The sequence below is a fragment of the Podarcis vaucheri genome (genome assembly GCF_965113315.1).
Source record: "Podarcis vaucheri genome assembly, chromosome: 1".
NCBI lineage: Eukaryota > Metazoa > Chordata > Lepidosauria > Squamata > Lacertidae > Podarcis > Podarcis vaucheri.
Window position 1 is genome coordinate 6,499,659 of NC_138759.1, and position 25,555 is coordinate 6,525,213.

At 45.5% G+C, this 25,555-nt stretch overlaps 1 protein-coding gene across 2 annotated transcripts; it reads right to left on the reverse strand.

Moving 5' to 3' along the window:
- Positions 1–5,345: 5,345 nt before the first annotated feature.
- Positions 5,346–24,148, reverse strand: ACTR10 (actin related protein 10). 2 transcript variants are annotated; one of them, XM_082218626.1, is made up of 13 exons: positions 23,960–24,144; positions 22,353–22,425; positions 21,454–21,536; positions 19,869–19,977; positions 17,168–17,275; positions 15,006–15,073; positions 13,355–13,434; positions 11,543–11,578; positions 9,805–9,884; positions 9,632–9,705; positions 7,719–7,800; positions 6,681–6,882; positions 5,346–5,923 (listed from the first exon to the last, which is right to left on the reverse strand). In XM_082218626.1, the coding sequence occupies exons 1-13, from the start codon at positions 24,034–24,036 to the stop codon at positions 5,742–5,744; spliced, it is 1,254 nt and encodes a 417-aa protein (XP_082074752.1). In that variant the 5' UTR covers positions 24,037–24,144; the 3' UTR covers positions 5,346–5,741. The 2 variants fall into 2 exon arrangements, with proteins under 2 accessions (XP_082074752.1, XP_082074751.1); XM_082218625.1 differs by having other exon boundaries at positions 9,632–9,884; positions 23,960–24,148.
- Positions 24,149–25,555: the final 1,407 nt, after the last annotated feature.

Genomic DNA, 25,555 nt, shown 5'->3' on the forward strand with positions numbered 1-25,555 from the left:
AAATATGGTAAACTGGCTTCAAAAGGCGCAACTTTCCCCAGTGTAGCCTGGGAACTGTAGTTCAATGAGCCCCTTTACATCACTGCAACCATAGGCGCCGACTCCATGGGGCTTGAGGGGGCTTGAGCCCCCTCAAAAAATTTTTTTGGGGGGGCTCAGCCCCCCCAATAATCTCGGGCGCCGCCGCCGTCCCCCGCCTCCTCCCCACCTGCTCCCTCGCCAGCCAGCCAGCCGCGCGCCCTAGCCGGAGAGCCCCGGCCGTCCCCCGCGAGAACAGGGGAATCCCCGGGGGCGGGGGCTCCTGCCTCTAGCCCCAGGTTTCCCGCATATCAGCTGTTCCGGAGCTGATAAATAGGCAGCAGCACGCTCTCCCCTATTCGCTCACGAGGGGGCGGCGCCACTTTATTTGCATATTCATGAGCTTATTTGCATATTCATGAGCTTATTTACATTTCACGAGCTTTCCCGGGCCCCCCCAATATTTTTTATAAGTCCGCGTCCCTGACTGCAACAACCTCCAGCGTTTCTCCACAGGGAACCACATAGTTAAAACAGGCATGAAAAACGGTTGTTTGTGAAAAACCGTATCTACTCAGATGCTGGTTCATGGGCATTTGCTAATGCGGTTGTGTGTAAAAGCATGCATCTCAGCACATGTATGTTCATGTATGCTACTAAAGCAGCAAAAATGTTAATTGCCTCCAAAGTGGAAAGAAACAGAAGTCCCAGCAAAGGAAGAATGGATACAAAAATGTATGGAATATGGAGAAATGGCGAAATTTGCCGGAAGAGTAGGAAATCAAGATAACAAATTTTTAAATAAAAGAATGGAAATGGTTGGTTGAATATTTCCAGAGAAAATGATTGTAAAATTAGTGAAATGTATAAAATCAGTGAAATGTATGAAGTCAAAAAGTATAAATAAAATATATATATATATAAAAAGCATGCATCTCAGTGGCAGGATAATCTTGGACATGGCTTCCTGGAGAACGAGGAGAGGCTTTGTCTTGGGTTACATCCATACCAGAAACAGGCAGCCCTGTTTAGGGAAAGTTTTTTAGTATTTGATGAATTATTGTATTTTAATCTTTTGTTGGAAGCCGCCCAGAGTGGCTGGGGAAACCCAGCCAGATGGGCGGGGTATAAATAATACAAATATTATTAAAAATAAAAAAATTCCTTCCAGTAGCACCTTAAAGACCAACTAAGTTAGTTCTTGGTATGAGCTTTCGTGTGCATGCACACTTCTTCAGATACACTAAAACAGAAGTTGCCAGATCCTTCTATATAGTGAGAAGGTGGGGAGGGGTATTACTCAGAAGGGTGGTGGGAATGGGAGATTGGCAGATAGCTGAGATGAGCCTGTTGACGACTCTTAACGACTGTAATAGGTCTTACAGGAAAAGGCAAGGGGTGAGAAGGTGAGAAATGGCTTAGTCATGTATAATGATTAGTCATGACTAGTGATTTCAGTGTATCTGAAGAAGTGTGCATGCACACGAAAGCTCATACCAAGAACTAACTTAGTTGGTCTTTAAGGTGCTACTGGAAGGAATTTTTTTATTTTGACTATGGCAGACCAACACGGCTACCTATCTGTAAGAAATATTATTATTATTATTATTATTATTATTATTATTATTATTATTATTATTATTATTATAACATGGCTCCCCCTCAAGTGCTGGGAGCTATAGTTCACACCCCTCACCGAGCTACAATTCCCAGCACCCTTCACAAACTACTTCCCAGCCATGTGCTTTGGGTGTATCGTATGGATGTGACCTTGATTTGCCTGGTTTTCCTGTTCCTCTAGAGATCTTTGAAGGCGATGAAGAGCAGATAGCCAGCTAAAGCTGCGGTACTGGTTGGAAGACTGATCGTCTCCCAGAGCACTTCAACAGAAGGAAAAGAGCGTAGGAAGACACCCACAAAGCATTAAACATGTGGCATGTCAGGTTAGCAGAACCCAAGCGCAGAGGTCGAGTCTCCTTTTCAGCACGGTGCAGGCTGAATAGAGACGTCTTGGGATTTGTTGGGATTAAATGTGTTCCAAAGTAACAGACCATCAAGCTGGGCTTCCATTTTAATCTGTGGCGGAGAACATAGGAACGTGCCTTCCACCGAATTGCACCATAGGCACATGGTCACCTTCTCACCAAACTGTTTGGTACTAGTCTTGTAGCCCATTCCAGCCTTGTGCAGGTCTACAATCTTGTCCCTGACATCCTTGGACAGCTCTTTGGTCTTGGTCATGGTGGCTACTTTGGAATCTGCTGGATTGATTGCTTCTGTCGACAGGTGTCTTTTGTACAGGTACTGACTGGTCAGACCTCACCTGGAGTACTGTGTCAAGTTCTGGGCACCACAGTTCAAGAAGGACACTGACAAACTGGAACATGTCCAGAGGAGGGCAACCAAAATGGTCAAAGGCCTGGAAATGATGCCTTATGAGGAACGGCTAAGGGAGCTGGGCATGTTTAGCCTGGAGAAGAGGAGGTTAAGGGGTGATATGATAGCCATGTTCAAATATATAAAAGGATGTCACATAGAGGAGGGAGAAAGGTTGTTTTCTGCTGCTCCAGAGAAGCAGACACAGAGCAATGGATCCAAACTACAAGAAAGAAGATCCCACCTAAACATTAGGAAGAACTTCCTGACAGTAAGAGCTGTTCGACAGTGGAATTTGCTGCCAAGGAGTGTGGTGGAGTCTCCTACTTTGGAGGTCTTTAAGCAGAGGCTTGACAACCATATGTCAGGAGTGCTCTGATGGTGTTTCCTGCTTGGCAGGGGGTTGGACTCGATGGCCCTTGTGGTCTCTTCCAACTCTATGATTCTATGTTAACGAGCTGGGATTACAGGTAAGACCTCTCCCTTACAGCAGGTGCTTCAAATCTCAGCTCCTTACATACAGTGAAGATACCAGGTAGCCTGACATCTGGATGGTCGATAGGGGATCAAATACTTATTTCACCCATTATAATGCACATCAGTCTCTGACTTTTGTCTTCTGGGTTTCTGGGGGTTTTCCTGTTATTATTCTGTCTCTTTTGTGTGCATGCACACTTCTTCAGAACAAACTTAGTTGGTCTCTAAGGTGCAACTGGACAATTTGCTAATTATTTTTATTTATTCAAACTCTTGGACTACACCAAAACGGCAAAACTGACCAGAAAGCTCAGGAACCAAGAAGACAGAAACTTCAAAAAAGAATGGGGAAAATTTATAATTTATCTTGGAGACCACTGTAAGCAGATGAAAACATTAGCAGAATTGCAGGAACACTTGTAATGTCGCAAGTACTATGGAGATAATGGAGTTACGTATATAAAATATGGACTACTGAAAAAATATGCAGTAGAAAAGGTTAAAAATAGGACCCATGGAGGGGAAGGTGAGAAGTCCAGAGATTCAGAGAAATCCTTAAATGTGGATGTACTGTATATGGTTGTATTGTTATAATTTTATACTTGTAAAATCAAATAAAAATAGTTTTTAAAGAAAATTTGCACATGCTAATTTATACATAGGTGCATATATGGAAATAAGTTATGATATACGCAGAAACACATCTCACCCTAGCCAGGAAGACGGTGATGTGCGATGTGTGTGTCTGCTCAATCTGTTGTCTAGGTGCTCACTGTTGATGGGCAGTTCCTGTCCTATTCCCTTATTCTTTATATTTAAACTATTCTTTCTCTTTGGACTTTGACCAGAGCATCCTTTGAGCAGAGGATGCCTTCAAATCAAGGATTTCCATCTGTAAAGTAGGGCACATGGCCACCCAACTTAGCAAGAAAAGGATGGTTACAAGGGCCCTAAGGAGGTCAGACTATCCTCCACCAGGGCCAGGGCCTTTTCAGTGATGGCTCCGACCTGGTGGAATGCTCTGTCCATGAGACCAGAGCCCTTCAGGATTTAATCTCCTCCCGCAGGGCCTGTAAGACAGAACTATTCCGCCTGGCCTTTAATTTGAATCCAGCCTGATTTTTTATTTCCCTTCCCTTCCCCTCCCCTTTTATGAAGATCACCCGCCCTGAGACCCCACAGCTAATTCTCCCCTGGTCTCCTCACTGGCCCAAGTAGGACCAATTCAGCCAGCTAGCCCTGGGGATTATCAAATTGATTTTTTATTTTTGAATTTTATTTGTTATTCATGTTTTTATACTGTAGTTTATGCTGTTTTTATAATTAAAGTGTTTTAGATTTGTTGTCAGCCGCCGTGAGCCTGGTTTTTGAACAGGGAAGGGCGGTGTATAAATAAATAAATTAATAATAATAATAATAATAATAATAATTATTATTATTATTATTATTATTATTATTATTATTATTATTATTATTATTATTATTATTACAACAATGGTTGCCTCAATCCAAAAGATCCCACCTCAGGTAACTCTGAGGCGACTGTCAGCAGGCAGAGATCACCATGAGGGACTTTGGTAGTGAGCGAGTGAAAAAAGACAGTACTGTTTGATATAAAGAGAGTGTTTTCTGGTACCTTAAAGACTAACAAATATACTATGGTGTAAGCTTTTGAGGACTCAAGGTCATTTAATCTGATAGAGGTGTAAGATTTCACTTCAAGCCTTTGGCAAAGCAGGCCTGAGAACACAAAAAAGACTCAAAAGGGGGGGAAACTTCCAGAGGGGTAGAAGTGTTAATCTGTGCAGGAAAAGCAAAGTCTTGTAGCATCTTTAACCAATTTATTATGGTGTAAGCTTTGGGACGCCTGCTTCTTGGGAGAAAAGCAATGATGAACCTAGACAGCATCTTTAAAAGTAGAGACATCACCTTGCCAACAAAGGTCCGTATAGTTAAAGCTATGGTTTTCCCAGTAGTGATGTAGGGAAGTGAGAGCTGGACCATAAAGAAGGCTGATTGCCGAAGAATTGATGCTTTTGAATTATTGTGCTGGAGGAGACTCTTGAAAGTCCCATGGACGCAAGAAGACCAAACCTCCTCATTCTGAAGGAAATCAGACCTGAGTGCCCACTGGAAGGACAGATTCTGAAGCTGAGGCTCCATTACTTTGGCCACCTCATGAGAAGAGAAGACTCCCTGGAAAAGACCCTGATGTTGAGAAAGATGGAGGGCACAAGGAGAAGGGGACGGCAGAGGATGAGATGGTTGGATAGTGTTCTCGAAGCTACCAGCATGAGTCTGACCAAACTGCGGGAGGCAGTGGAAGACAGAAGTGCCTGGCGTGCTCTGGTCCAGGGGGTCACGAAGAGTCGGACACGACTAAATGACAACAAAAACAAAGCTTTGGGAAACAAGGGTCAGCTGCATGAAAGCTTACTCTAGGAGGATGGGTGGAGAAAACACACACGCACAAATACTGATAAATTGCACATTTTAATGAACTACTGTGAAATAAAACGTTACATTGAGTTTGGCAGAGAACACTGGAAGTGCGGTTTCAGGTTCTGACAAGTTTTAGAATGCTTTAAATAACAGCAAAGGTTGAAAGCTCAGGCCCTTGTAATGACTGTACATATAAATAAACATTATCATTGGGGTATCATCTTAAGTTGGGGAAGCGGAAGTGGCTGATAGCTTGTCTCCTGCTCCAGAATTGGACCCTTGCTGGCTTGCTTGAATGTGTGCTTCCAGCTCCATCACAGTCCAATCTCAGGAGAAGGGAAGACGGGAGGAAGGAAGGAAGGAAGGAAGGGAGGAAGGAAGGAAGGAAGGGCAGCAATGCAAACAAGACCCGTGTCTCAGCCAGACTCCTACTTCTCTGTGGAAAAGGCCCTTTTCATCAGGGGCGGGGGCGTTTTCCCAACATCAAACATCATTTCCAACGGAGGATTATTGAGGCAGCACCAGTCGGGGATGCGACCTGTCTGGTTGTAGTATTCTTTCGACACAGAACGACTGCCCAGGATGTCTTGGAGGGCTCCAAAGATTGCTCCTGTAACACGGAACAGAAAGCAGGAATTAAAGACTCTTGGGACAAGAAGCATTTGTTTCATTGGGCTTCATTCGCACTTGGGCACCTCTGGATCGATCTTGGTATGGCATCAGGGCTAGAGTTGTTATTATTATTAATAATTATTATTATTTGTTAAATTTATATATCACCCTATACCCAGAGGTCTCAGGGGTCTCACATAAAAGATAACAATACATAAAATCAAAGTAAAAATAATAACCCAATAATACCCCCCTCCCCCAAAACAGAGCTGTATTTTAAAAGGGTACAGAAAGTCGATCAGGTCAGTCAAAGGCCTGGATATAAAGGAACGTTTTTGCCTGGCACCTAAAGGTGTATAACGGGGTCAGCAAACTTTTTCAGCAGGGGGCCGGTCCACTGTCCCTCAGACCTTGTTGGGGGCTGGACTAAATTTTGAAAAAAGAAAAAGAAAATGAATGAATTCCTATGCCCCACAAATAACCCAGGGATGTATTTTAAATAAAAGCACACATTCTACTTGTGTAAAAACACGCTGATTCCCAGACCGTCCATGGGCCGGAATTAGAAGGTGATTGGGCCAGATCCGGCCACCAGGCCTTAGTTTGCCTACCCATGGTGTATAATGAAGGCGCCAGGCAGACTTCCCTGGGGAGAGCATTCCACAGACGGGGAGCCACTGCAGAGGAGGCCCCGTTCTCGAGTTGTGAGCCCCTCAAAGAATCCCAAAGTTAACTCACAGGCGTCTCAGACTTACCTCCTAACCAGGCCACGCAGTTGGGCTTGGCTGGTGGCGTGTGCACTCGGAAGGTCTTGGATGCCAGCATCTCCTTATACTTGGGCTTCTCCACCAGGTGCCTTATCTCTGCCATCAATCTGTGCAGGAATCCTGGCAACATGGCGGTGCCGCCAATCACCAGCAAGTTCTCAGCCAGCTGCTTCCTGGTGTCTATCGGGCACTGGCAGAGAAAGGGAGGAGAGAGAATGATTCACTTGGGCCACAGGCTCAACAAGGGCTGGTGTGCAGCTTGCAGGTCTGCCACAATGTCCCTGTTTGTGTAGCTATATACTGATCTGCGGGGGGGGGGGAGGGGGAGGAAAGTGGGCAGCAGATGGCAGGGAGAGGGGCAGATCAACCAGAGGATTGGCAGACAACATGACTGAAACTGCGTGGCTGCCAAGAGGTTCATTGTAGCTTTGCTAAGAAAGCTTATCTTCTGAACTTCCGGCGGAGCCACGGCAATGAAAAGAAGTGTGAGATAACCCTCTGGGGGGTCTTGAGCGGTGTGGCGGTTATTTGAGAGGTTTTGCGAAGTCTACGCGGACCTCGGAACTTCAGGAATAGATCGTGAGGGACGTGGTACCCAGCGGTGCCCAGAAGTGCTATCTTGCTCCCCGGGTCTTAATAATAGACTCGGGGATGGGATTGAGCTGCAGGCACGAGGGGGGAGCAGCTTCAAACCCACACTGTGAAGTCTCAGGCTTCTTATGAAAGTGGCCAGCTTCCAAAATTAATAACGAATTCGGACTTATAACTTGCGGAGCTAATCCGAGCATTGCTTTAAAACTCTGAACTTTTTAAAATTCGGTGAATTATGGGGCGCAAAAAGGGAGTCCGTCCCGGCAACTGGGAGAAAATGGCGCACGGCGGAAGGTTGGAGGAAGCTTATCTTCTGCTCTTGGACAGAAGGGCCAGTTAGTTTGCAGAATGAGTGCGCTCTGTATGGTGGGGATGGGAGATTCATCACTGGCGGAGAGGGAGGAACCCAGAGAAGCAAAATGCCAACCATAGTACCTCAACCAGTGAATCCAGGATCAAAGTAGCCACCGATTTTTCTTCGTTGTCCTGCTCAAAAAGTATTTCGACGACAGAATCCCTGTTGGAAAGAAGCAAATGGAGGCTTTTGAGTAATCCAGACTTAGAACAAGGGATCAGAAGACGCCACCCAACTCCTCCCAGCTGCCGAACCGAAGGGGGGAAATCGACATGAGGACACCCCCACGGGACAAAGTTTGTTGCTCCTTCTGTTTGGCTATGTGGGTTTACAAGGCTGCCAGCTGAGCCGTCAGGGATGACAGTGTTTTGGATAGCGGCCTTCACATCTACACAGCAAGTCAAAAGAGAGCGGCGTTTTTCTATCTCTCTCTCTTACTACTAGAACACAGGATATAACTGAATATTGTAAGATGCAGAACACACAAAATAAAGTCCTGTGCATAGCTAGAATTATGGAATTTCCTTTCCCAAGAGGTAAGGTAAAGGACCCCTGACCATTAGGTCCAGTCGTGACCGACTCTGGGGTTGCGTGCTCATCTCGCTCTATAGGCTGAGGGAGCCGGTGTTTGTCCACAGACAGCTTCCATCCAAGTTTTTGGCCATCATTACCTCTTGGGAAAAAGGGACGCAGGTGGCGCTGTGGGTTAAACCACAGAGCCTAGGACTTGCCGATCAGAAGGTCGGCGGTTCGAATCCCCGCGATGGGGTGAGCCCCCGTCGCTCGTTCCTGCTCCTGCCAACCTAGCAGTTCGAAAACACCTCAAAGTGCAAGTAGATAAATAGGTACCGCTCCAGCGGGAAGGTAAACGGCGTTTCCGTGCGCTGCTCTGGTTCGCCAGAAGCGGCTTAGTCATGCCGGCCACATGACTCGGAAGCTGTACGCTGGCTCCCTCGGCCAATAAAGCGAGATGAGCGCCGCAACCCCAGAGTCGGCCACGACTGGACCTAATGGTCAGTGGTTCCTTTACCTTTACCTTCTTATCTTATACAATATTTTAGACTTCCATCAACACCTCTGATGATTTTTTGTTCTTTTTCACTTAATCTGCATTTCTTAATCTCTCTATTACACTCAATTATCATTAACTAACAATTCTTCTCATAGTCTTTCTTGCAGAGAAACAGAGTTGTTCCACCAGGCCTTTGGTCAGGGCCCAGCCTGACTCCCTCCTCTGGCAACCTGCACAGAACTTTGCTTAATGGCTGCCATTAATTTGATTTTAATTAATTGTTATAATGAAATGTTTTAGAATGTTAGATTATTTGATTGTTTGATTATTTGATTGTTGTTAGCCGCCCTGAGCCCGGCTTTGGCTGGGGAGGGCGGGATATAAATAAAATTTATTATTATTATTATTATTGCAATATTTCAAATAGTCCTCCCTACAAAACTTCTTGCAACCCTACTAGCGTGATCTGTTCATCACCATTTGAACCATGGTCTCTCAAAGTCATAGTCCAACACTCTAACCCCACACTGGCGCAATGGATGGGCAACTTATTCTATTATTTTAAAGATAAAATTATTTAATTTTCAGATTTTGAAATTTACAAGCATTCGTCAACCAACCAAAAAAAGGAGAGAATTCCATAAATTCCCATGTACTTCCTCCCCTTTTTGGGTCCTTATGTTAACTTTTTTTCCTCCTGCATCCTCTCTATTCATCCAATTCTATTAGATCACCATTACAACCACAGTCCAACATTCAACTAGAAGTATCATTCCAATCCTGCTAAAAATTTTAATTGTTCACAATGATTTTGAAGATAAATTATATATTTCCCCCATTCCTTATTAACATTTTGGTCTCTCCGATTCCTTATTCTTCTGGTCATTTTGGCCATTCCAGCATAGTCCATCAGCTTAATCTGCGACGGACGGGCAACTTCACTCCTGCTTTCACGCTGCAAAACCCCGCTGTGTTTCTAACCTGATTGCTCCGTTCACGTGCAAAATCTTCTCTCCGTCCAACGGATAGTCCACGTCTGGAGGTGGAGTGGGGCGCTGCAATACAAGAGCGGCTGTCAGAAGGCGAAAAGCAAAAGAGAAGGAAATCAAGTTCATTCTTACTGAAAGGGGAAATCCAGCTCCTTCCGCGCATACCTCAGCGCTGCCGTCGAGGTTGAATTTCGCCGCCTGGATTTTCAGCCCCCGCTGGAGGTCGCTCACGAAACAGGTGCGAACTTTGGAGATGAGCAGAAATGGTTTCAGAACTGTTCTCAGCCTAACAGTCTATACCAGTGGTTCTCAACCTGTGGTTCCCCAGTTGTTGGACTACAACTCCCATCATCCCTGAGCTCTGGCCTTGCTAGCTAGGGATGATGGGAGTTGTAGTCCAACAACATCTGGGGACCCACAGGTTGAGAACTGCTGGTCTATACAGTCCTTTTAATGGGTGTACGGATGGGAGGTTGCCTGCTCTTGACACAGTATACCTGAAGGAGCGTCTCCACCCACATCGTTCTGCCTGGACACTGAGGTCCAGCGCCGCGGGCCTTCTGGCGGTTCCCTCACTGCGAGAAGCAAAGCTACAGGGAACAAGGCAGAGGGCCTTCTCGGTGGTTTAACCCGCCCTGTGGAACGCCCTCCCTTCAGATGTCAAAGCGATCAACAATTACCTGACATTCAGAAGACATCTTAAGGCAGCCCTGTTCAGGGAAGTTTTTAATGTGTGATTTTAGTGTATTTTGGGTTTATATGGAAGCCGCCCAGAGTGGCTGGGGAAACCTAGCCAGATGGGCAGGGTACAAATAAATTAATAATAATAATAATAATAATAATAATTATAATTATAATTATATGTCGCCTGAGGCCCAGGTGGCCTCACTGTTGCAATGTGCCTTCCATCAGCTTCGACATGTGGCCCAGGTGCGCTCCTATCTGGAGAGGGATAGCTTAACTTCTGTTGTCTATGCTCTGTATCCTCTAGGCTGGATTACTGCAATTCATTATATGTGGGGCTGCCTCTGAAGACTGTTCAGAAACTTCAGCTAGTGCAGAATTCAGCAGTCAGGTTACTCACCGGAGCAGGCCGGTTTGAGCATATTACACTGATCAGGGTGGAAAAAGCCAATGATTAAAAAATATATATCAAAAAAATGGGATTTTTAAAATTTAAATTGGATTTTTTTAAAATTTAAATTGGATTTTTAAAATAAAATGCTTTTGGAGGAAAAATCTTTCTAAAGATAGTTTTCTATTTAAGTTACGTTATAGTGCAAAGGCTATTCATCAGGAAATAAGGATTTGTTTTAAGTTATTCATGTGTGCTAAAACTCATTTAAGGTTGTTGTGTTTTTTTATTCTTTAAACACATCAGTTAACAAACATAGATACATATGCTATAATGTTATTGTTTTAGTTAAATAAATTATTTAAACAGTTATTAAGGAAATGTTTATTTTTCCTCCTTCCAATAAAGTACAGCAGAAAAGTTGTCCAAATACAGCTAACTTATTAAACCTCACAATAATTTCATAATTATCTGTCAATGCATTTCTAATAGTATAAACAAATCAGTAATTTTTGATATAACTGTAGATACTACTCTGAAAAATTATTATTCCAAAAATGAAACCTTTATCTCGTTGTAAATATTAAGATTATACCAGCAAGAATGAGGCAATCAATTAAAATCAAGGCAATCCATTTTAGGAACGGTTTGCTCCCTCCAATGAAATGGGAGGTGGAAATTGCCTAGCAAAGTTTACAAATCTGTGCTCCCTTTCCTGGGAATAAGTCCCACTGAACTCTACCTTTCTTCAATCTATTTCATAGCTCTAAAGATGGCGATTTCTGGATGAAAGGAAAACGAAGATTTGTATGAAGGCAGTCATCTTACCTTTGATGTCTTCTACAATGTCTTCTGGAACAGAACCTAAAATACAGGATGATGATGATTATACCCCACCCTTTTCCCTTACAGGGACTCAAGGCGGCTTACAGATAAAATAGGTTTAGCTCAAACAGCATCAACAGAACTGTAAGCACCTAAAGACAGAATGCACTTAGAATTTAGTACAAATGAGCAGAAGAGTCCTTCAAAATAATCCAATTATTAAAAACACACATATTCTCTACAGTAACAAGACAACTGCAGTGTGTGGAACTTTGCGCCTCATCCTTCAGACACCTGATAACATCCCCCCCCCCCAATTACAGTGGTGCCCCGCAAGACGAATGCCTCGCAAGACGGAAAACTTGCTAGACGAAAGAGTTTTCCGTTTTGGAGGTGCTTCGCAAAACGAATCTCCTATGGGCTTGCTTCGCAAGACGACAATGTCTTGCGAGTTCCTGCTGTTTCCCCCCCTTCCCCCCTTTTCTTAGCCGCTAAGCCGCTCATCAGCTGATCCGATCAGCAGATAAGCCACTAAAAGCCTCTAAAAGCCTCTAAAAGCCTCTAATAGCGCTAATCCTTCAATGGGCTTGCTTCGCAAGACGAAAAAAACCGCTAGACGAAGAGAATCACAGAACGGATTCTTTTCGTCTTGCGAGGCACCACTGTATGCAGCAGAGCAGGGAATATTGTCTCTGAATATTGTCCTCAGGCCCAACTTGAGGCTTCCCAGAGGCAGCCATCGTGAGAAAAGGATGCAGATGAGTCTTTGGTCTGATCCAGCAGAAGGGCTCTCATGTTTTCAACCAACATGCTCATGGCTGGAAACCAACAGATTCAGTAATGCATGTGGATCACTGCTTCTTAGGGGCAATAAGAATTCATGAACCATTTCTGACACTCCCTTTTCTAACCTGAAAAGGTTTGCTTTCTACTTTTCTTTTAGTAACAATAATCGGATGGGAGGTGGAAAATGAGCGAGGTCCCGACTAAAGAAGAATGGCAACTTAAGCTGATGGAATATGCACAGATTGCAGACTTCAACATATACAGGTGAAACTTGAAAAATTAGAATATTGTGGAAAAGTTCATTTATTTCAGTAATTCAACTTAAAAGGTGAAACTAATATATGAGATAGACTCACGACATGCAAAGCGAGATATGCTTCTACTCCTCAGAGGTCCAATATTGCTCTATTTGCAATCCTTGTTTTGCTGATTTCATTTAATATTCTAATTTTCTGAGATAGTTAATTTGGGGTTTTCATCAGCTGTACGCCATGATCATCACAATTATAACAAATAAAGGCTTGACATATCTCACTTTGCATATCATGAGTCTATCTCATATATTAGTCTCACCTTTTAAGTTGAATTACTGAAATAAATGAACTTTTCCACAATATTCTAATTTTTTGAGTTTCACCTGTAGAATAATAAGAGAACAAGAAGAACACACATTAAAGAAGATTGGAAAACATTTACTGTATATATGTAAAATAATTATGTACAGATGAAAATGCTGGCAGCATTAAGATTAATTCAACAGTGAAAATAATTTTTGACGGACGTAATAATGGAAAATTGGTATAGTTTTTGTAAAATATGCAGGGATTTAAGATAAGGGATTTAAGAAAGAGAAAGGAAGTCATTGATATTTCAAGTATGTAAAATGTTTATCTGAAATTGTAAAACCGAAAATTTAATAAAAACTATATTTTTAAAAAATCGAATGGGAGGAGAGGGGATTTAGCCCATTCTCCTCTGAACAGTTCCAATAAGCAACACCCGCCTCTCATTAATTGTAATAATAGTTACCCATCACCGAGGGAAGGCTCTGTCCTTTGGTGGTTCCTGTATCCACAGTGCTTTGCTCCAGCAGCTGGTACTCCAGTTCTCTAAAGGATTGCAAAAAAGGTGATTTAGCAAAAAATAGCATTCAGGCAACACACAACAAGCCATTTCCAACATTCTGCTCCTAGTATTTATGAGACGGACAGTGGCTCACCGCCAGCCAATGTTAACTACTCCACAAAGGCCTGCAAGGCAACTGGAGGATGCTCTCACGTTTCAGATGTCATGCTTGGAGGACTGGTGGGAAATCTTTCTCCTTATGAGCAGCAAAAAAAAGCTAATGCTATTCCAGGCTGCATCAAAAGAAGTCTAGCGTCCAGATCAAGGGAAGGAATAGTACTACTCTGTTCTGCCTTGGTCAGACCACACCTGGAATACTGTGTCCAGTTCTGGGTGCCACAATTTAAGAAGGATGTTGACAAGCTGGAATGAGTGCAGAGGAGGGCGACCAAGATGCTAAAGGGTCTGGAAGCCAAGCCTTATGAGGAATGGGAGGAGGAGTTGGGTAAGAGGAGGCTGAGAGGAGATATGGGAGCCATCTACAAATATCTAAAGGGACGTCACATGGAAGATGGAGAAAGCTTGTTTTCTCCTGTTCCAGTGGATTCAAATTACAAGAAAGGAGATTCCAACTAAACATCGGGCAAAACTTTCTGACAGTAAGAGTGTTACCATAAAGCACCAATGCTGCAGCAAGCAAATGCTCCAGCAGCTCAGTCAGCTGCTTGTGGCTGGAAAGCCAGACAGGATGTTTGTGACTGTTGCCATGGAAACAAAGGGGCAGTCCATTCTGTACTGAGCACCGGATGTTAGCTCAGTGTGTGTGTCATATGACCTGTACTGGAAGTACATGGGAGGAGTTTCTTCTTGCTGTTGTCGAGTGCAGACATGTTTCTCTGTACTGATATGAGAGACAGAAATAAAAGATGTAAATAGTTTTCTGTCTGCTTCTTTCCCCTCCTTGGGGGACACCAAAGGGGAGAGACGATGATCGGTGTGTTCCTCTCACACATCTGAGATGAATCGCCGGGACCTCGCCTGCTTATCAGCAGAGTGGAGACGCGGGGAGGTCGACAGGAATATCTGCCGGTGCCTACGCTGTGGCACATTCCTCTGACCCAGGCAGAATTCCAACAAATGGAAGGTTGTGGACTTTCTTTGGAGGTTTTTAAGCAGAGGTTGGCTGACGATCTGTCATGGATGCTTTAGTTCAGATTTCTGCATTGCAGGGGGTCGGACTAGAATCATAGAATCATAGAGTTGGAAGAGACCACAAGGGCCATCGAGTCCAACCCCCTGCCAAGCAGGAAACACCATCAGAGCACTCCTGACATATGGTTGTCAAGCCTCTGCTTAAAGACCTCCAAAGTAGGAGACTCCACCACACTCCTTGGCAGCAAATTCCACTGTCGAACAGCTCTTACTGTCAGGAAGTTCTTCCTAATGTTTAGGTGGAATCTTCTTTCTTGTAGTTTGGATCCATTGCTCCGTGTCCGCTTCTCTGGAGCAGCAGAAAACAACCTTTCTCCCTCCCCTATGTGACATCCTTTTATATATGTATAGGTGTCCCACAGGGTCCCATTCAACTTTGCAAAAATATTTTCTGTCAACTTACTTGTGAATGGCTTTTCCTCCCAATGGTAGCGCCCCCCAGCAGTTCAGAACTGGAATTCCTTCATAGATCTGCAAGCAGCTAAGGATGTTTCATGAATAGTATTTACGATATACAGTGGTGCCTCGCAAGACGAAATTAATTCATTCCGCAAGTCTCTTCGTCTTGCGAGTTTTTCGTCTTGCGATGCACGGTTTCCCATAGGAATGCATTGAAAATCAATTAATGCGTTCCTAGGGAAACCACATTCAGACCAGGTCCGGGGACAGTCTGTCCCCGGACCTCTTCTGAAGGCTGGGGGGGGGGACAAGGGCTTTTCTTCCCACCCCCAGCATTTTAAAAAAACCCCGGGACAGCGGAGGACTTCTCCACTGTCCGGGCGATCTTAAAATACCAGCGAGCGGCATTTTAAAATCGCCCCGGACAGCGGAGGACTTCTCCGCTGTCCGGGGCGATTTAAAAGCCCCTGGGAAGGCAGGCAGGGGGGACAAAGACTTTCGCCCCCTGCCCGCCTTCAGAAGGTGTTCCCGCCCCCCCTCCCCGCTTCGGAACAGCGTTCCTAAGTGGGGCGGCTGGGGCAGGTGTTCCCGCCCCCCCCCTTCGGAACAGCGTTTTAAAATGCTGGGGGTCGGGAGCGAAGCGTTCGCTACCGAACCCCAACATTTTAAAATCTCCCCGGGACAGGGGGAGATTTTAAAATGATGGGGGTCGGCAGCGAACGCTTCGCTCCTGACCCAATCTCCCCGGGACACGGGGAGATTTTAAAATGCTGGGGGTCGGCAGCGAACGCTTCGCTCCCGCCCGCCAGCATTTTAAGATCGCCCGGGGCAGGCGGGGGGGAAGGCAGGCGGGGGGGGAGCAAAGACTTTTGCCCCCCGCCGGCCTTCAGAAGAGGTCCTCTTCTGAAGGCCGGCTGTGGGCGAAAGTCTTTGCTCCCGACTGCCAGCATTTCCCTATGGGCTTTCGTCTTGCGATGCAAGCCCATAGGGAAATTCGTCTTGCGAAGCGCCTCCAAAACAGAAAACCCTTTCGTCTTGCGGGTTTTCCGTCTTGCGAGGCATTCGTCTTGCGGGGTACCACTGTACCAGGTACAAGAATCACACAAGCACCATCTTTCTAACAGCTGCTTCCTTCTCCATACAACCAACTGGCAAGTCAAATGGGCCAAAGAGGAAAGAAGATAAACTTATATTGTTTGGCTCCAACTACCGCAGCCCTGAGCTCTCCAAAAGCTTGAGAAATGTCTTTTGGAGGGCTGGAAGCAGTCCAGTGACACACTATCTTTTTGTTTTAATTACAGGTAGGTAGCCGTGTTGGTCTGCCGTAGTCGAAACAAAATAAAAAAATTCCTTCCAGTAGCACCTTAGAGACCAACTAAGTTTGTTATTGGTATGAGCTTTCATGGTCTTACAGGAAAAAGCAAGGGGTGAGATGGCCGAGATGGCGTTATCATGTATAATGAGATAAGAATCCCATGTCTCTATTCAGACCAGGTCTCTCCATGGTTTTAAGTATGGTAATAAGTTGCAATTCAGCAACTTCTCTTTCCAGTCTATTTCTGAAATTATTTTGTAATAAGACAGCTACTTTGAGATCTTGTATAGAATGTTCTCCTATTTTTAGCCATCTCATTCCTTGCTTTTTCCTGTAAGACCAATTGCAGTCGTTAACAGTCGTCAACAGGTTTACCACACCTATCAGCCAATCACCCATTCCCACCACCCTTCTGAGTAATACCCCTCCCCACCCTCTCACTATATATAAGGGTCCCATGACTTCTGTTTCAGTGTATCTGAAGAAGTGTGCATGCACACGAAAGCTCATTCCAATAACAAACTTAGTTGGTCTCTAAGGTGCTACTGGAAGAATTTTTTTTATTTTGTTTCGACTATCTTTTTGTATTCATGATATGGAAAGAGGGAGAATGTGAGACAGAAAGGAATGGAATTGTGATGAAAGTATGTTGCAGAAGCAAGTGTGACCTCATAAGGCCAGCATGGGTAAGAATCAAGTGTCTTCCGAAAGTTTGGCAAAGACAGACATGAGACAAACAGGCCTCCCGTGCCAATGATGCCGTTGTGGTGGTTGACTGTGGGAGTTAAAAGCTGTCTTGATTAATGTTTTCCTCTTGAAGTAGTCACACCGGAGGGTAAAAAAAAAGATACAGGGAGCACCATACTTTCTGTGTAGCCACAATCCAAAACCATAGCAGAATTGATCCCAAGGGTCAGGAGAGACATCAGGTGGCCTGGGGCAAAGAGCACAGAAGGAACCTGGAAGGAACACAGAGGTGACAAGCTGAACACATTGCAAGAAAATTTAGAAGGTCTGGAAGCATCAAGGACCTGCTTTTCTGAGGCAACTGGTAGCTAAGGTTCAAAAGGATATGGGCCTATAAAACTCTATAAATTTCTATAGTACCATGCTTTACCATCTTGAGCCCTCATATTCAAATAATTATCATGCAGTGAGACAGGCTACTGCTCTTCCCTTTAGATGTATTTGAAAGAGGGAGCTAAGTCCCATCTGCATGATACATTTAAAGCAGCACCACTTTAGACAGCCATGGTTTCCCTCAAAGAATCCTGGGAGCTGTAGTTTTCTACGGGAGCTGGGAGTTGTTAGGAGACCCCCATTTCCCACACAGAGCTACAATTCCCAGAATTCCCTGAGAAGAGTGATTGTTAAATCACTATGGGAATTGCACCCACATAAAACTACATCTCCCAGGGTTCTTTGGGGGAAGCTGCCATCATGTTTAAAGTGGTAGGATACTGGGTTGGACATAATAGTGCAGATGGGACCTTAAGAGTGTTTGTAGCCTGGGACGCCTAGGACACTAGGTTGGAGAAAGCTGCCCTTGTGATAACAGAGCTGGGCTTTTGGACTGGTGGCGCCAGTGTTCTGGAATTCCTTCCCTGCTGAAATATGAGTGGCCCCCATCAGTACTGGCATTCCGCCGGCTCTTGGAAGACACAGCTGTTTAGACAAGCATTCTCCTGCTCTCTTGATCTGAAGATCCTGTTTTAACCACTGCACTGTTTTAATGAGCTTGCTGCATATTTTAACTATGGATATTCATTTTAATGTTTTGGTGAAACTGTGTCTTTTAATTACGTAGATGGGCTTTTTCAACACTGGCTCCGGCCTGGTGGAACGCTCTGCCTCATGAGACCAGGGACCTGCAGGATCTGATTTCTTTCCGCAGGGCCTGTAAGACAGAGCTGTTCCGCCTGGCCTTTGGTTTGGAGTCAAGCCTTTCTTTTTTCCTTTCTCCTCCTGTGATGAGGCTGCATGGTTTAATGTTTTAATGTTGTATTTTAATCCTGTTTTTAAGTTGTATTCATTCAACTTGTTTTTATTATTGCTTATTGCTTGTTAGCCGCCCTGAGCCTGGCCTTGGCTGGGGAGGGCGGGGTATAAATAAAATATATTATTATATTAATATTTATAAACAATCATAATAATTCAGCACTCTTCTGCAGGTGCAAGGGCTCTGATATACACACAAATCTCCCCCTTGCTCAATAGAGCTTCCTCTTGCCTTTGACTACCGTATTTTGCGCCCCATAGGACGCTCCGGCCCATAGGATGCACCTAGTTTTTTGGGGGGGAAATAAAGAAAAAAAAAATTATTCCCCCCCCCCCCAGGTGCGGGGCTGGAAGAACCAGGTCGGGGAACAGTGGGAAGGCACGCTCTGCCTCCCCGCTGTCCCCCGAGCTTGTGGGGCTGGCGATGGGCAGAGCTGTGCTGATCCCGGGACTGCATGCAGCTCTGCGCAGCCACTGGGAGCGGGGCAGACCTTAGCGCCCCGCTCCGGATGGCAGCGCAGAGCTGCGCTGGTCCCAGGACTGCAGGCAGTTCTGCGCGGCCACCGAGAGTGGGGCAGAGCTTAGCGCCCCGCTCCAGATGGCAGCGCAGAGCTGTGCTGGTCCCAGGACTGCAGGCAGCTCTGCGCGGCCACCAGGAGCGGGGCGGAGCTTCGCCCCCCGGCTCCTGGTGGCCGCGCAAAGCTGCGCTGATCCCGGGACTGCAGGCAGCTCTGCGCAACCCTCGGAGCCGGTCTCCCGAGGGTTGCGAATAGCTTCCTGAAGCCTGGAGAGCGAGAGGGGTCGGTGCGCACCGACCCCCTCGCTCTCCAGGCTTCAGCAAAAGCCTGCATTAGCCCCATAGGACGCAGGCACATTTCCCCTTCATTTTTGGAGGGGAAAAAGTGTGTCTTATGGGGCGAAAAATACGGTAGCTCTGTGAATACCTGTCTACCCTGCCTATGTGAGCCAGTGTGGTGTAGTGGTTAAGAGCGGTAGTCATGTAATCTGGGTAACCGGGTTCGCTTCCCTGCTCCTCCACATGCAGCTGCTGGGTGACCTTGGGCTAGTCACACTTCTCTGAAGTCTCTCAGCCCCACTCACCTCACAGAGTGTTTGTTGTGGGGGAGGAAGGGAAAGGAGAATGTTAGCCGCTTTGAGACTCCTGAAGGGGAGTGAAAGGCGGGATATCAAATCCAAACTCTTCTTCTTCTTCTTCTTCTATTCAGGTTGGTATGGAAAACTTTGCGAGTGAGGATGCTCCATAAGCACCATTGGGGCAGGTACGGGGTTCTAGGCTGGACCACCCAGCAGGTTCATGTTGGAACTGCAAAGGCAGGTCTCCAGCACCTGGCCATCTTATTAAGCTCCATTTTAAGGGGATTGCTTTGCAGGTGCTGTTGTGGAACTGAGCCGAGATCCAGGCTTTGGCCATTATTCAACCGTTAATACAGCAGCTACAGAAAAGGTGAGCTCAGCAGCTGCTTTCCCCACAAGCAAGCCAAGAAACCTAGAGAAGTAGACAGGTAGCTGCAGCAGACGTCTGGAATGTATTACCTCAAAATATTTGAACAAAACCCTTGTAAGCGTCTCTCTGAAATGGGAAGGGCACAGTACAGACTCCACAATCACAACACGGCGGTCTCGGGGGTTTACCAGCAAGTGCCTGAAAAGTGAATGGATGAGACCAGAAAGCAGAATCAACAGCTGGCACCTCTTCTTGTAAAATTAATCACCCCCGGTCAAGACTTTGGTGATTTCCACAGTCACTCAACATAGGCTGCAATCCATTGTATGGGATTCAATCCCTTCGAACACAGTGGTACTTACTTCATTGTAGACGGGACTGCATAGCTAATTAAGAAAACAACAAGAGCCAGAAATAATGTTGTATGGATGGGACTGGGATGGGAGAATGGGCAGAGCCACATGTTGGAACGCTGCCTCTTTGCACAGAAAAATATGAGGAAGGAGACCCTGCCTTCCCTTACTTACAGGCCGGAAAACAGATTATGTTGCTCTTTAAAGTTGCTATGACCTTTCTGAGACAGGACATTTTCTTCATTGTTTATGAAGAGCTTAATTCCAAAAGGGGCTTAAGTCAGTTTTGAGAAAAACCCCAATTTTGACAAAAACCCCAATTTTGACCTGGAGATGTTGCCATGAGCCCTACCAATACAAAATAAAAAATCTTGTATAAATTTTGGGCCTAAGTCATTGTTAGCAAGGCTTGAAAATTGTGTCTGCATTCAAAAAAGGCGCTAGCCAGAAATAATTTTCTTCCAAATGGAATGTTGGTCAAAACTGACTCAAGCCCCTTTTGGAATTAAACTCTTCGTACGGCATGGGCGGAGAAACTTTGGCTTGTGGGCCGAATAAGACCCAGCACTGGTCCCAATATGGCTTGCGAGGCAGTCGCCCCTACCCAAATCATGCCCACCTGCCCCACACCCGATATCACAAGCAGTAATTCAAGGATGTGGGCTTGAAGGAACAATCAGGACTTCCAAATGAGCTCCTGAATGAAAGGTTACTAGCAGGGCTTGTTGAGTGGTTGACTCTGACAGTGAGCCCCATTTAGATTAGCTGCACTAAGGAGTTTCCCACTAGAAACTCCCTAGCTAGTGCTGTCGAGGTGGTTTGCTGCCTGCAGACGCATTTTGGTTTCAAGCTGCAATTGCAGGTGGACATTTTTCTTCTAAAAACACTGTCATTCTGATGTCAGGTGACTGGCTTGCAGGGGAAGGGTGGATCCAATATTATCCAGTTCCCAATTCCCAATACAAGGTTCCAGCCCATCCTGGCTTAGCCTAACGTACAAGTCCAAGCACAGAATTCCCGTGTCTTAGGCTACGTATGATTCAAAGAGTGCTGCAGGTCAGAATGGTCTTTGAGGCAGCGAGGGTGCCCCTTACCTGTTTTACACAGACAATCTGAGCTCAACGCTAAGAGCAGCCACCTCCCGATTCTGGGAGCCTCTTCACAGACGCAACACCAAATTATGTACAATTCAAAAGCAGATGTAGACTTTATAATGCTTGATACAACCATTATGGTACTGTATTGCAACAGGATACCTAAGCAATCCATTTCCTAGTCAATCGCTTGTTAGAGGAAAAGTCATTACAGCGGCATGTCCTACCTGAAGTATAGCATGTGGATGAACTCCTTCAGGTACGAATATAACTCCTCTGTATTGATGTTGTATTGAACAACTTTGACAGGCTGTGAAAGAAGTCCATTTGAAACAGTTTTAACATCATCACCACACACACTGAATTGGCTTCAAAAATAACAACAGGTTTCTTTCTCGATAGTTTTAACCTAGTGGGAACCTAGTGAACTTTTTCCTGTGCAAGACCCCTATGCAAGCAGCCCAATACTGGTCTAGCTAACAAAGCTCCTCCTTCTCCTCAGTCTCTCTCATCTCCTAGTTCAGTCCGCCTTGCTTAGGGTAAGATGCCACCCAATGTCACTACTGCCACCCGACAACAGGTGTTTAGCTAGGAGGATTATTCGCAAGACCCCAGAGAGCTTAAGCACATCCTTCAACCCCTTGTATTTATGGCTACACCAGTTTAAAAGCACATGACTTGTCATCCTATCCTATGAGGAGGTCTCAGCAACTTACACAGAAATGCAGCATCACTTGTCCCAGTAATTATACAGATATTGATAGAGAAGGTATTACATCAGATAAATCTGTCGAACACAGGACTTATTTCAACTTATTTCAAAAATAAGGCCCAGCCATTTTTTATGTTTTATTTATTGTAGATGGATGATGGCGGGATGTTTTCGTTACTGAACTCAAGAAACCAAAACAACTAAATCTTGCTTCCCTGTCTTTCCTCCATTTCCTTCCCAGCATTGAACTCAGATTATAATCTTCTCAGGACACAATAACAATAGTGCTAAAGAAAAATTAACGTTAGCGTTATAGAGGTTAACACAGATAAAATACCTTAAATGGATTTGCATTCAATAAGCTTTTAATATACAGCAAAAGTCAGCCATTTAAACAAAAAAAAGGGGGCCTACCTTTGAAATTCCAGGTTTCTTTATTTCGCTAGGGATAACACATCTTGGCCCTGTTTCGCCTGCAAAGCCACACCTGGAATTTTAAGATTGAATAGTAAATGTGTGTATTTCTATAAATATACCAACCTATTCCAAAGAACTTTGTGTGGATTGGCAACAGAAGAAAATGCTTTTAGCCAGCAACCCACAGTGTCTTTGGTAAAGGCAGCAGCACTGGGGTTTTTTTAATTTTGGAGAAAAGGCGAGTGAGAGGCAGCGTGATAGAAGTTCGTAAAATCACATTATGGCGTTTTGGAGAGCGAGCATGCGAACATACATACATGCATTAATTTATTTGTTGCTGTTTTTTTAATAATAATAATTGAATTTATATACCGCCCTATACCTGGAGGTTTCAGAGCGGTTCACAGAATAGAATCAAAATATAAAACTACAAAATACATATCATCTCAGGGTGATACTAGATACTACTACTACTGCTAATAATAACAACAACAACAACAGGTATTAATATACCACCTTATACCCGGAGGTCTCAGGGCGGTTCACAGAATAAAATCAAAATATAAAACCACAAAATACATAATCCAAATAAAAGCAACAGCCCAATAACCCCCCTCCTTTACTTAGTGCCCTTTTTGATTCATTTGAATGAAAAGCGGCCTAGAAATAAACCAAAACCAAACCAAAACCAAATTTCCAGGTCTGCGACATCCCTCCTGGAAGTAAATAGGAGCGAAAGGCAAAAATATGACATCATCTTGCAAAAGGAGAGACGCCAACACATCACGTAGTTTTGTGTTTATATCTTGTATTTTTATGCTGTGATCTGCCCTGAGGTCTATGGATCAAGGGCGGTAGAAAATATTATTATTACAGTGATAGGTAAAGGTAAAGGTACCCCTGCCCGAACGGGCCAGTCTTGAGAGACTCTGGGGTTTGTGCGCCCATCTCACTCAAGAGGCCGGGGGCCAGCGCTGTCCGGAGACACTTCCGGGTCACGTGGCCAGCGTGACAAAGCTGCATCTGGCGAGCCAGCGCAGCACACGGAACGCCGTTTACCTTCCCGCTGGTAAGCGGTCCCTATTTATCTACTTGCACCCGGGGGTGCTTTCGAACTGCTAGGTTGGCAGGCGCTGGGACTGAGCAGCGGGAGCGCACCCCGCCGCGGGGATTCGAACCGCCGACCTTTCGATCGGCAAGCCCTAGGCGCTGAGGCTTTTACCCACAGCGCCACCCGCGTCCCATTACAGTGATACCTTGGGTTAAGTATTTAATTCATTCCGGAGGTACATTCTTAACCTGAAATTGTTCTTATCCTGAAGCACCACTTTAGCTAATGGGGCCTCCAACTGCCGCCGTGCGATTTCTGTTCTCATCCTGAAGCAAAGTTCTTAACCCGAGGTACTATTTCTGGTTTAGAGGAGTCTGTAACCTGAGGCGTCTGTAACCCGAGGTACCACTGTGTTGTTATTATTATTATTAACGAGAGGGGGCGGAGAGGGCAATAACAACAACAACAAATAAGCGAGAGGGGGGCGGGGAGGGTCGGCTACGCCCAGAGGAAGAAGGAGGCGGGGGGGGATAAATCGAGGGACGCCTCTCACTTAGTGAAGGCCGCGCCCAGGTCGATCACCACCGCGGTCTTCTCGCCGCCGCTCCCGAGGCCCTCGTAAAGCGGCATCGCGGCGGCTGCCCTCGGGACGACGACGAGGAGGAAGAAGAGGAGGTAAAACCCCAATAAATGCCAGTTTGGGAAAAGGGGAGGGGGCTTTCTTGACCTTGTGGCGCGCTGAGCTGAATGGCTGGCGGGGCGGGGGCCTTTCGCCTCAGCAGGCGCGTTTCAGGCTGCCCAACATGCCGCCTGATCCCGGGGGTTATTTATGACGCCCTCGTTTCTTTCCGCACGTCTTCTCCTTAACTCCACAGAGTTGTTGTTGTTTGTCTGAAGAGCCACAAGCGCCCCTCGTTTCTTCTCGCCGCCCCTAGGTTCGGCAGGCAATGCGGAAGACACCCCACCGCCGTCGCTGGGCGAAGAGTTGAGGCAGGCGGCGGAAAGGGGAGAGTAAAGGGGGCGCAGTCTAACGAAGTGGAAGCCACATTTCCGGGTGTCGTTGGGATGCTCTATAGGAAATCTCCCACTTGGGTGTCAAGGCTGGTGGTGCATTCACACGAGCTGGGGGGGGGGGGGCTGCCGTTTTGAAATCCCTTCCACAAGGATGAAGAGTGGTCATGAAATATACTTTTGATCATAAATGATTGAAACTGCAAAAGAATAACATTCCCTGGCGTGTTTTAGGGATGCTAACTACAACTGATTGGTTCAAAAATGGGAAAGGAGTACGACAAGGCTGTATATTGTCTCCCTGATTATTTAACATACTGTATATGCAGAATTCATCATGCGAAAGGCTGGGCTGGATGAATCCCAAGCCGGAACTAAGATTGCTGGAAGAAATATCAACAACCTCAGATATGCAGATGACACAACCTTGATGGCAAAAAGTGAGGAGGAATTAAAGAACCTTTTAATGAGGGTGAAAGAGGAGAGCGCAAAATATGGTCTGAAGCTCAACATCAAAAAAACGAAGATCATGGCCACTGGTCCCATCACCTCCTGGCAAATAGAAGGGGAAGAAATGGAGGCAGTGAGAGATTTTACTTTCTTGGGCTCCATGATCACTGCAGATGGTGACAGCAGTCACGAAATTAAAAGACGCCTGCTCCTTGGGAGAAAGGCGATGGCAAACCTAGACAGCATCTTAAAAAGCAGAGACATCACCTTGCCAAAAAAGGTCCGTATAGTTAAAGCCATGGTTTTCACAGTAGTGATGTATGGAAGTGAGAGCTGGACCATAAAGAAGGCTGATTGCCGAAGAATTGATGCTTTTGAATTATGGTGCTGGAGGAGACTCTTGAGAGTCCCATGGACTGCAAGAAGATCCAACCTCTCCATTCTTAAGAAATCAGCCCTGAGTGCTCACTGGAAGGACAGATCCTGAAGCTGAGGCTCCAATAGTTTGGCCACCTCATGAGAAAAGAAGACTTCCTGGAAAAGACCCTGATGCTAGGAAAGATGGAGGGCACAAGGAGAAGGGGACGATAGAGGACAAGATGGTTGGATAGTGTTCTCGAAGCAACGAACATGAGTTTGACCAAACTGCGGGAGGCAGTGGAAGACAGGAGTGCCTGGCGTGCTCTGG